Source organism: Jaculus jaculus, chromosome 10, assembly GCF_020740685.1.
Source record: "Jaculus jaculus isolate mJacJac1 chromosome 10, mJacJac1.mat.Y.cur, whole genome shotgun sequence".
NCBI classification, from domain to species: Eukaryota; Metazoa; Chordata; class Mammalia; order Rodentia; family Dipodidae; genus Jaculus; species Jaculus jaculus.
Genome location: NC_059111.1, coordinates 63990887 through 64003603, shown reverse-complemented (window position 1 = coordinate 64003603; position 12717 = coordinate 63990887). Strand labels below are relative to the sequence as shown.

The 12717-nt window shown below is 45.4% G+C and overlaps 1 protein-coding gene across 2 annotated transcripts; it reads right to left on the bottom strand.

Annotated features, from left to right (window-relative positions):
• Positions 1–479: 479 nt before the first annotated feature.
• Positions 480–12567, bottom strand: Peg10 (paternally expressed 10). Of its 2 annotated transcripts, none has more exon segments than NM_001291180.1 (2): positions 480–6079; positions 12316–12567. In NM_001291180.1, coding segments are annotated over 1 exon segment (2238 nt in total). In that variant the 5' UTR covers positions 5959–6079; positions 12316–12567; the 3' UTR covers positions 480–3721.
• Positions 12568–12717: the final 150 nt, after the last annotated feature.

Here is a 12717-nt window from a genome sequence, read left to right as displayed (position 1 = left end):
TTGGTTTTCTGGAACATTCTGGGTATATCATTGATATGGGGCTATATGATTGATGTGTTATGAGCCATCATGGCAAAATCATCCTTACCCCAACATTCCCCAATCCCTCTCCCCACCTCTGTTCTTCAGAACCCCTGCTCTCTTCTCCAGTTCCTTTCTCCACTTCTTATACACCTCATTCACTGGAGTCATGGTTAATTGGTGACTTTTATGTATTAATCTTTGTAAGCGGAATGAGTAAGTTGATTTCTTGGGGTCTTAGGGGTTGTATTATTAATTGTGGGCTTTGTGATGTATTCTTTGCACAGAACCCCTTCTGCTATTCAACCCTTCCCCCCTTCTCTTTATCATCTCTTTCCTATTGTAGCCTCCCCACCTTTCCTTCCTTGCTCCTACCCTTTCTTCCCATCCCTCCCACTGCTTCCTTCTCCTCCCTTTATGCTACCAATGGACGCTGAAATGATCAGGACACAGATTGCCTTAACCACTAAAACTTTATTGAATTTTTATTATTACATCAACATTAGTAAATACAGAGAAATAGTAAAGATAATACAGCAATATAGTTTGGGGGAAGGGTAGGGGTTGGGAGGGGGGGAGGGTAGGCAGGGATAGGTTTAGGGAGGGGTGATTGGGAGGAGGGTTACTGACAGGGAAAGAACATTCATCATTTTCTTGTAACTTTTATGAATATTTATCATCAATCCATCCACCAACAATTTTTCAATGGTACCTATCATCTAGTAACTCTCTAAAGGTTTTGCTCACAATCAGATCCCTGGAATCAATTCCTTGGGCCTTTATTAAAGCATTAGTAATCAGTCATCTTTGAACTTTCACTAGGGTTTTGTCCATGTCCAATTCACTCTCATAAGGTTGTCTCCCTGCAGTGTCCTCTAGGATTAAAGGTACAAGTATAGGGAAATGGTCATAATAAGTACGCATGTCCACTCAGAGATCTAATGTTAACCTATCTTCTAAATAATCCCACCCACTTAAGATTAATAGTCCCTCCCAGCTTAAAATACCTATGATTATATATCCCCTATTACTTAAAAACAGAAATAAGAACAATGCAATGTTTGAGACTAATTCAAGTGTCTACATTCTGAAACAATCAAGAACTTTCAGTCCCATCAGTTCTCTCCCCAGGTGAACATGAAGCATGGTTCCCGCTGGGTTCATCTTTTCTGCAGGTGGTCCTTCCAGCAGGGTGGTCCCTGTTGCCAAGCTCGAAACTGGGTGTGATGTGAGATGTCTGGTGGATGACAGCCAGGTCAGCTCAGGAGTCCAAGAGGTACCTGCAAACTTAAGCACAATTCTAAACTGCACCATCAGGATGCCCCTCTCAAATTATTATCTCAGCCATATACCTCCTTGGTCAAATTAACCTGACCATCTATATATGCAAATTTCCTGTTTCAACATCCTAGCATGATGACCTTAGCTACTTCTCTTCTAACTTGACTAGCCATGGGAACTCCTAGATCATCTTCCTCCTTAATTTATGAAGAATGCACATTTGGGCCAACAGTCAATATTAATTTTGCCAGTTTCTATTCTGCTCCCTTTCCAAACTTCTTTCTCCTTTCTTATGAATAAAGGCATTTTTGTTGAAAATGCCAAAAGAAAAAATTAAAGGAACCAGTTAACATAAATTTGATTTAATAAAAATGGAGAGAAAGGAAACTTAATCAAATTTCAGTACTATAGAATAAATTTAAGCTTACTTATCCTTAATGCCTAACATTTATAGATAGAATATATAAGGAATAGAGAGAGCATAGTACACACTGCCCAAAGTCTATCACAAGCTTTAGTAAACACTCCAATGCATGTCAGGGACGTTGTCTGTGGGCTGCGAACCCCTAGCAGCATGCTCTTCTTGTCTGCCATTACCCATCTTCTCCAGATTTTTGCTTGCAGTGGTGGCAAATGTCCGTGTGTACACGCCAGGGCTGCAGATAAGGGCCCACTTCTAGGCACTCTGCAGCTTGAAAATCAATCGACAATTGTAAATTTGACACATAATACAAATGTATGAAGGATGGAATTGAGATTTGAGGTAAACTTAAGTAACGCTTCACAATAGTCCAGAAGCACAAATGCACCATTTTAAAAGTAATTACTGTAAAACACACGAGTGATTGACAAGCTTTCTGATTCCATTGAACAAAGATCAATAGCCAATTAGGTTTCTTCTTTGAATTTGTCCTTTTTTTTGTGAATTTAAAGGCCCAATTAACAGAATTGTTTATGATAATAAAAGTTAAGGTTTTATAAATACTCCAGTTCTGAGGAGCTTTTCATTCACAGTGTTGTAAGTTCACAGTATAGAAATATCTTAGGCTATGTGTTTTTAATTAATTTAATAGTAAGATTTGAATAGTACTTTGTAATTCAATGGGGATCCTGAAAGCCTAGTCAGCACTTTAAAACACTATTAAAAAGGACACTAGTACAGCTAAAACTTTAGGTAAACATGCAAGGGCTGGGGTGGGGTGGGGTAATGAATGTGTGATGAGGGAAAAGGAAACTTCACCATTAAGACTCCTCTTCATGACAAGCAATTTGAAATGAAACCATGTTTCCTACTGCTCAAGCTGTGCTTTGCCTGCCTCTTTCATCTCCGTGCATAGCAGCAAAATGGAGTCTCAGCCATTAGGCAGGAAGGTGACAAAATCCTGCAGCAGGGTTAATGGCAGTAGTAAAGAATCAAACAGAAAAAGAGGGGTTAGACAAACAGTTCAAGGTAGTAGCAAGGGACCCGATCCTTTAGAAGCCCATATCCTCACGAAGATGCCCAGTGCTCTAACTCTTCTTCAAAGACATTCGAACAATACACTCTCCCCAGGGAACAGATGATGGAATGCCCAGATGCATGTGGAGGCAGACACATGGGTAGGTGCTTCTCATTGGTTAGCTGGTGTCGCTCTAGCCAATCAACATCGCTCGAGGAAATTCTTCAAGTTCCAGGACAAGTTGGTAACAATGAACTCTTGTAAAAGTTGGGTACAAGATTAGTAGTCCTTTTGATTTGCTACTCTTTAGCCCTCATGCATGATTGAGAGGTGGTTATAACATTCCACAGATACCTAACACACCTGGAGCGGCCAGAAGCCTCTGGCTGCCAAGTTTAACCCTTTTTGTGAAAGCCATGACTGGCATGGTGATGGTAAGATGTTGTGTCAAGACCAGAGTTCTTGGGTACATGTGATTTGCACCAGGATGTGAAGGCACACTCTTAACACACGTGTCTGTCTAAGAGAGCACTTCTGTTTCCAGGCTGAGGTGGTTCGTTGCCTGCTCCTGGGAGAACCGGTCGAGTTGCTGCTCCTTGAAAAGTAACGGAACCATGAGAGTGGAGTTTGAAGATGGTGAAGTTTCCAAGGGTGCAGCAAGAGGATCACGGAAGCCTGTCAATACTGCACCAAAGGTTGTGGCTTCCTTGATAAGGCGCCGGCCCTCCAGTGATGGAAAGAGAGTACTGACCTGCAGGAAAGGTCATGTCCTCCTCCTCCCCCTCTGTCAGAAATCATTTCCTGTGCTTTGTTGGCAGTCAAGGTGGGAAACGGACTTTTGGTGCTTTCGGTCTGTGTGCGAGCTCAAGGTGGCCTTTCGGTGAGGACGTGCCTCAGGCAGTCAAGTTAGCACACAGTGACTGTTTGGGAAGCGGCACAGAAATGTGGAGGGCGGAGATCGTGAAGGGCGCGACGAGTATTTACATGGTACTGTAGGACGGAGGTGGTGGCGGCGGTGGAGGTGGCGGCGGAGGCTGCGGGGGCGGGTACTGGGGTACCGGAGGCTGGCGGTACCAATGTGGATTCCAGGTGATCATAACAGGGACGTAGAGAGATCTTCCTTGGCCGTCTCGTCCCACGGGGTACCACGCAAATCCCACAGGATAGGTGGGGTAGGTGGTGTAGGTTGGGTACGACTGGTATCCAGGAACTTGTGGGACAAATTCGGTGTAGGTGGCCAGGTGCGCTTGGTCATCTAAGTTTGGAATGGACAGGCGAGGGTACTGGTTTCGGATCGTGAAGTTGTTTGGAGCTCGGCAGTCGTAAGAAACTTGCAGTTTCCATCCCCTCTTCACCTGCAGGACTTGCGCTCCGTTGGGGGCGATGGTGGGGGTGATCAGCCCATCTTTCACGTTTCTCGCCACAAAGTCGCGCAAGGCAGCCATCTCGGGTTCAGACAGTGAGTACACGTGCCCGCTGGGGATGCTGTGGGCCCCGGGGATCATTTCGATGTGAGGATCGACCAGCCGGTGATCCGGGTAGACGTGCTCATCCACGGGCGTGTACACGTTTTGGACGTAGTAATACCTCAAGGGTTGGTAGATCCTGTATCCATCCACCGGGTAATAGAGGGAGGGCTGCTGCGGCGCAGGCGGTGGCAGCGAGGGGGGTATCGGGGAGTACATCCGGCAGCGGTATCGGCAGTATTCGGAGTCGAAGACAATCGAGCGAGTGCTCCAGGTGATGTTGGGGTCATGTGTGCTCAGCCAGCGAACCCCCAGGACGACAGGGAAGAACGGTGACTGGGTCACGTCGAAGGACAGCACCTCGCGGTGGTCTCCCAGGTCAACAATCAGCTCGTGTGTCTCGTGGACCACTGGGCCCGAGGCAATGGGGCGCCCATCGATGGCTTCCACGAGGATAGGCCAGTCCTTCACCCTCACGGGAATTGCATTCTGGAGAACGTATTCATGATCGATGAAGTTGCCAGAAGCACCCGAATCAATCATGGCCCGGACGAACAGGGTGTGTCTGCCCGGGAGATGGATCTGAAGCATAACTTGCAAGTGTGGAGTCGAGGAGGCTTCTTCTTGTGGGGACCTTGTTAATTCTGGCCCGGTCGCTGAAGGTCCCTCTACAGCGGGGCCGGGGAGTTTCCCGCCGGTGAGGACTTGGAGGCCTTGGCAGGACAGTTGTCGGCATAGTGCCCTCCGTTTCCACAGTAGAGGCACAGGTTCAGCTTGCGGCGTCTCTCCTTCTCTTCCTGGGTCAAGCGCATGCGGGCACCGCCCACGGGCTCAGTGGGATCCACCTGCTGGTGGCCGGACATCTGGGGGGCGACCATGGCGCGGGGTGGGGAGCGGGGCTTGCGGGCAGCAGCAGCCCTGGCCAGCCTTCTCTCGATGTGGATGCACTGGTTGATCATCTGGGACAGGGTCTTGGGTGCCTCCCCACGGGACAGCTCTTCCTGAATCTGCTCACTGAGACCCTCATGGAACTGGTCGATGAGTGCAGGCTCGTTCCAATCCAGGTCCTGGGCGATCATCTGGAAAGCATTGGCGTAGTCGACCACAGATCCCTGGCCCTGGCGCAGACGTCTGATCTTGCGCTTGGCGGCCTCGCGCCTCTGGGGGTCTTCAAAGACGTGCTTCATCTCCATCATAAAGGCAGGGTAGTTGTGCATCAGGTAATTGGATCGCTCCAGCTTAGCAGAGGCCCAGCGGGCAGCACGGCCGGTCATCATGCTGGTCACGAAACAGACACGGACACGATCAAGGGAGAAATCGCGGGTGCTCTTCTCCATGAACACCTGGCACTGGGACATGAAAGGAGCCAGCATGTCTGGGTTGCCATCAAACTTCTCGGGAAGGTCTTCAGGGCATTCTTCCTCAATGGGAGTGGCTGGGGTGGCGGCTGCGGCGGCACCTTGCAGCTCAATGTCATCTTCATCATCCTCCTCCTCTGGTTCGGGGGGTTCCACTTGCTCACGGAGAGTGCTGTTCTCCTCGGTGAGTTTCTGCACCTGGTTCTGCAGGTCGCTGTTCTCCTCGGACTGCCTGATGACCTTTTCGCGGAGGTTGTTGATCTCTTCAGAGAGCTCATCCCGCCGGCGTTCGGTCATGTTGGGCACGCAGGGGCCCTTGGGCTTGGAGTTGTTGTTGTTATTGTTGTTGGGGGGTGGGGGAGGGGGAGGAGGAGGGCAGTCGGCGGGACCCATAGCAACTGGTGGGGTGGGAGGGGTCCTCCCTGGTGCCTCTTCAATCCTGGGGGGATGGAGGCCTGGATCCTGGCCCCCTCTTGCTCCCCTTCGCCTCTTGGTTTTCAAAACCCGCTTGTTACTGTAAATGAAGATCAGAACATACATTTAGCATATATTTATATACATATGTATTCAAAGAAGCATAATGCATAAAGGTCACATTTAATTGTATTCCCTCACTCTCCTTGATCAATTGATAATTAGTAAACCAAGAACAAATACCCTTCAAATAAGTGAATTAAGTAATCAATCCCAAGAATACATAATGAACCGTATGACTGCTGTTTGAAGTCCAAATGACCTTTCCTGCTCAAAAGTCACCTGCTCATAAATAATGAGCTATATGTCCACTATATCATCAATATGGTCACCTTTACAAGCTATTCAAGAATGCTAACGTGTGACAAGCACTCATTTTCTATGGAAGGCCCAAAACGAGAAACTTCTAAAGCAAGATGGACACCAAATAAATTATGCAAAGTAAGTGGTACACTATACAACTATCATTCCAACACTATACCACTTGCTACTAAAGTTAGGCAAAACAAACAACTAATATTCCAATAAATATGAAAATTCACACATAAAAGTAGGGGTGTTATCATTACAACAGCTGTATTAATCAGCTCTGGAAAAGCAGAGTGAACTCTGACCAAATGTCATAGCCCAGGTCAACTCTATATAACTAATTATCCAACCCAGTGACTGCCACCATCACAAAACCCACAAGCCTGTGATTGCTTCTGCAACCATAATTCAACCTCCTGAGAATTCTTTGTGAGACAGAAATGACACACTAAGCAGCACATGTGGATGTCACTTTAACTCCTCATTATGCAGTCATTTAACAAATATTAATTGGTGCTGCCTTGCAGAAGCTGGGCTCTATCACTGAACACTGTGTCTTCAAAGGTGCCCAATAGTAGTATATCTTAAATTTATTATGATTGAATTAAATCCTGTAGACAAATATTACAGTGACTATCAATAACTGTTAGCTGATATCACTGTAGTTATTAATTAGAAAACAGAAAGGTTATTTCCTGAACATGTAGGGAGGGGCTGTTACTATAGCAACCTGGGCACCCATGTCCCATGTAGAAACTATTCACTTAAAAACAATTACTTTACTAGTCAAAGAAACTCAGAGTTGCTTTTGTCCTGCAGGACACTAGTGTGCTACCCCTAGTTTTTAATAAAAATTTGTGAGTACAGCCCCACCCAAAAGTTAGTATGTTAAGGCAGGGTAGGACTGTAGTTCTTGGAGGGAGGGGTGAGTGGATGAGTGTGGAAGTGGGGAGGGAGGATTAAGTGTTTTATTTGTGAATGTGATGCATCATAATTCATAATGCAGTGGTTGCATGTAGACTTCCTGAAAACAGGGTTAAATGCAATTAGAGTGACTTAATTACTTGATATATTTAAGGATTTCATATCCCAAATTGGGAAAAAGTTTAAATAAGTACTGCAAAAAATGATAAAGTTTTAAAAGCTTTAAAAACTTTTTAATTAGAAAGTTTAACAACCTTTGAAAAGTTTAATAAAAAGTTTTTTTAAGCCCTGCAAACTTTTTAAAAGTTTAACAAGTTTAAATTTCCAAACCAACTTAAAAAGTTTAAAACTTTAGAAAGTTTTCAAAGTATTGTTTTTTAAAGTTCTAAAACTTGTAGAAAGTTTGAAACTTTCAAACGTTCAACAAAAGTTTAAAGACATAATATAAAAGTTATCAAAAGTTTAAAACTTTTGAATGAACAAAAGTTTAAAATTGTTTCTCTCTGACTTTTCAGGGCAAAATTGACACTAATTACATAAAGCCAAAAAGATAAATGTTTGTTAATTAGAAAAGTTAGGTGGAAAATGGCTAATATTTCAGCCAATAGGGTATAAGAGAAGAATGAGGGAGGGTGGACGTCATCACACAGGTGGCTGCTCTGGCCAGCCCTGCCCCCTTCACCCCATTTCTAGCACCCTCCATCTTTCGGGTCCCTCCCTTGCCACAACTCAGGCTCAGCCACTTTCCCTTTGTCCCGTGCTGGTCCTGGGGCCTCTCCAAGAATCGGGCAAGCAAAGTCCTTAAGGGACAGGGATTAGTTCTCTATTGTAATACTTTTAACACTGTTACTTAATTAACAACTTAGGCTACAAAAAATTAACATCAATAATATTCAAGCTTAGAAAAATTAGAAAACAATAAACACATCATAACCTGTGACCTTCAGTTTCATTTCCAGTTCTCTAAGGATAACTATATTGATGACAAAAGCAGTAACAGTAACACTGCAGTTTTTATTTATTGTGAGTTTTACTGTCCTGTTAAATAAAAAACAACTACTAAGCACAGGTCAGGTGACTAAGGTGTAACTTCTATCATATGCACAGTGCCACTTTCAAAACAGACAAGACTTCCTCAAGAGCATTTTCAGCTTGGTCTGATGCAACCTGACCCCAGGTCACAAGGTACATAACCTTCCTGTCAATCATAATTGGGGTGGGCTTTATTGAAGTTCTGATCTAGATTTATGAAAAACAAGGATGGGACAGAAATTACATTAGGAAATCAGCAAGTAATCAATGCATTGGGGAAACAAATTATCAATAAGGGACAAATTCAAATGCCCTTATTACACACAAAGGTAATTTAAAAGTGAGAAGAGACTGGAGTTAAGGTAATCGGGGTGGGGCTACAATTATGTAACTTAGAGATAGTGCCCCTTACTACCTCAAGACTTTCAGGGGGGTTTTGTTTGTTAATAATACAGTGCTGGCCTGTGAGGTCACCAGTTTAAGACTTTTGACCTTCACCAATGCCAGGTCAGGCTTGTCCCATCTCCACTTTGGGGTTTGTAATTGTGGGCTGGGTCTTCACATCAAAACAGCTGTTTAACAAGTAAAATTAACTGGGTATTGGTTGGCAAATTAACAGTAAGTGTAAACAAATAAGAAATATTTAAATAACTGGGCAGTACACATTAAAGTGAGGCTCCTTAAACTCCTTATTAGTATGGGGTGGGGGGGTTGTCAAGAGCACCCATTCCTGAAAACTAAGAGGTCAAACTGCATAAAACCAAGCTGCCTAAGACATATGTCATCTTTATAGATGGCAAATACTTATGTTTTGGTCTGTTTAGGAATTAATAAGCACATTTAATTAATTATTGACTCTTCAAAATGACCTTTAAAAATAAAAAAAAAAAAACATTTTAATTCCCCAAACACATCAAATAGCTATAGCCAAAAATGCCCCACCCACCACATACAAACATTTCATTAGGAAATGCAACACCATTAAGCAGCTTGTTTTAAATTTCTGAATGTCCAATTAGTTTTAGTACTTTGTATATTATTTGTGAAATACAAATTTATTAATATGCAAATGCTTTACTAATGTTTTGAACCTCTTTGATGGACAGATACAGGATTCACAAAGAAGAAGCTGACATTTAAAGCTTTAATTATAAGCACTTATTTTCCCATAGATACTTTGGGGGAGGGGAATTAAGAAGGGGACCGTTTTGGGGGGGGACAAAAGCCCCCATTTCTCCCCTTAACAAAGTTCTGGTTCATCGTTTGTAATATATAGAACCAGTTTTTAAAATTTCAACTTTGATTTAGAAACTTTTTATATAGTACATCCGCAATTTATACAGATGTTTAATTATGCCAAATGAAGCAATGTATATCCTATAATCTAACAACTTTCTGTGACATCACAGAAATTTTAAATGTCAACATGAGGTTGTAATAACCCACTTGTCCCAAATTTAAATTAGCTTTTTATGAAAAAAGCTAATTCCTTGAGACAACAAATAATTAGCTTTTTATGAAAAAAGTTAATTATTTGGAATATTTTAGATTAAATTCTTGTTTTGCATTTTAATAACAGCTCAAATTATTATAACAATGTATACTTTAAAAAAAAGCCACAACTTTTAGGTATAAAAATCTTAAAGCAGCCACTCAACTCACAACAGCAAGGTGTCAGAGGACAAGAAACTAGACAAGACCTGCAGACCAGCAGGCAAGTAACAGACAAGCCAATTTCCTCTGGCCATTTGACCTATACTTAATGAATGCCTACCATGTGTCAGGCATATGGCTTATGTGTAGGCAGGATGGCCAGGGCTCATCACCCAGAGTTTCCAAGAGAAAACAAAACAACAAACAAACCCAAACCCCGGCTTCACAAGGGCCTCCTCCCTCAGAGGCCAAGCCACCAGCAACCACTAATGCTCCTGTGAAGCACTTCAAGCTGCTTCTGCTTTGTATTCACCAAGGCATCTGATTCCAGTAAGCCCACTGGTGTATATTGAAAAGTTAACATGAAAATACTTTTTAATTTGTGTTCTTAATTTAAAAACATCTGGCTAAACTGTCTCAAGACATCAGGAAATAAGAAGTTCCCATCATATCCCACTATTAAAAGTTTAAATTGTGGGATTATTTTACTTAATAATGCAAAGCACTTATTAAAAGTGCTTATGAATACTAGGTACAATTATTATTGTTATTAATTAATTATTGTTATTAATTATTATTTTTTATTTATTAGACACCAGTGGACAAAAAGCAAAGACACAGAAGAGAGACCACAGGGGGGCGGATCTGTACAGCCAGGCTCAGACACTGATGGTTGCGCAGGCGCAGTGGACACTGAATAGAAGGGGGGGCCCGGGTGGAGGCTCTGCACTGAGCAGGCGCAGGCACTTTCTGATGGGGAGGTGGGGGTAGGCCATCTCAACTCAGAGAAGGCAGGCTCTGGGAGGAGCCAAGCATTGGAGGCAGGTCACTTCAGAAGAGGCGGGCTCAAGGAGAAGTGGGGGTCTAGGCAGGCCGCCTCAGAAGAGGCTGGCTTAGGGGGTGGGGCTTGCTAAGGAGCTGGTGGGGTGAGCGCTATCTGCCAAGACCAGGCATAGTCTAAAGGGGGCGCTAGACTGCACACTGTGGATGCTGCAGAGAAGGCGCGCTAAAATGGGCGGGGAAAGTCTGAGACTGGCTGCTCCAGAGCTGCAGTGTCTGCACACATCCCCCAGGATCCACCCCTCCTCAAACCCCTCCCACCAGCCTCCAACCACCAGATTGATTTCATGCAGCAAGAGCACCCCCCCCACCCCGCCCTCAGCCCAATGCTCAGCAAACCGATAGTTTCCACAAACTGTTGCTCGTCGCGCCAATTCGCGCCACCACGACAACTGCATGCCGCTTCAATCAATCACAACTGGACAAGGCAGCCTGTTCTGCCATCGCCAATAGTCAGCGCCCCATTGCATTCCACTGCCATTAGCAGGAATGCTGTGGGCAGAATGTTAAAGAATCATTTTTTGCCCGGGGCTCCATTTTGTCTGACAACACCATCATGCAGAGGCCGATCCAGCAGGAACATAGTAGGAGCCATTCCAAAAGGTGAAAGGGTGGGGTTCCCCTCTAAGCAGACAGTAACTGTACTCTGTAAAGCTCATACCCGTTTATCTGCGGCTCAAACACGTCTGACGATCTGGTAGCTTTGCAACAGTTACCGTTTTGCAGCGCATTTAAGGCGGACATTGATCCGCAGCTCATGCATCTCTGCAGCTCATTGCCTTGTAAAGCAATGAAGCAAGGTGGTCGTTGCGCAAAACCTTATTTTTGTTTCGTTTTTGTATCGCCAATGCTCAGATGGCGCGATCTATACCTTTTAAAGCGCCAATCAGTTCGGACATTGCTATAACCCTAGCTGGTAGCGCATGAAGTGCCCGTGGGTTTGTAGCGCTTGAAGCTCAAGTTTGCAGCGCATGAAGCGCCCGTTCGTAGTGCACGAAGCGCGAGTTTGCATCTCATGAGACGTGTTTGTAGCGCATTTAGAGCGAGTTTGCATCGCGTGAAGCACCCATCAGTTTGTAGCGCATGAAATGCCAGCTTGCAGCGCACAAAGCTCAACTTTACGGCCGGCGCTTAGTTTGCATGGCCTGGAGCGTCAATGTGCAGCGCATGGAGCGCCCACCGGTCTTAGCGCTTGAAGCGCCAGTTATCACTTTGTTGCGCATCTGAGGAGCAAGTCCTCCATCCGTCCATCCATCGGTCTGTAGCTCATGTGCGTCTGCAGCTCATGACCGTCCGCAGCTCATAGGTCTACAGACCGTATCTGGACTCGAGTCTTGGAAACCAAGCCGTGAAGACTCAGTTTCCACGCTCGGTCTCAAGGTTCAGCCAGTGAAGGCGTGAAAAAGGTTTGCGTGGAGATCTTTGGGGACGCTACTTCATCTCCCGCAACTCTTCGATAAAAACAGGGGCAGGGGGAATAAATGTGATCATAAAAAAAAATCCTCACCGCATACTCACCACGCGAGGACTCCTCTGCGAAGACCGGGAATGTCGGGGTCCCACACCTGGCTAGGCGTGGGCTCCGCTGGGTGCTCGCAGCCCGGAGTGGCTCCGGACCCGAGCCCGCTCAGCGGACCTCGGAGGCTGGTGGTCCCTCTCCGCTGCTCTCCTCAGGGCGCAGTCAGGTTTCTTCGACACACACCAACCGAAGTTGAAGCGCGTGTACCAGGAGCTCGGACTGCTGGCCTTATATAGTGTGAAACAGAGGAGGGGGGCGCCAAATCCCAGCGTGCTCTGCGGGCTGGGGGGCGGAGGGGAGTGCGGGGGCGGGCGGGCTGGGGTGGGGTGGGGGTGGGGCGCTGCCCGCGCTGCGCTGGCCCGCCGCTAGAGGGAGCACGGGATTCAGGAGGGGGTGCAGGA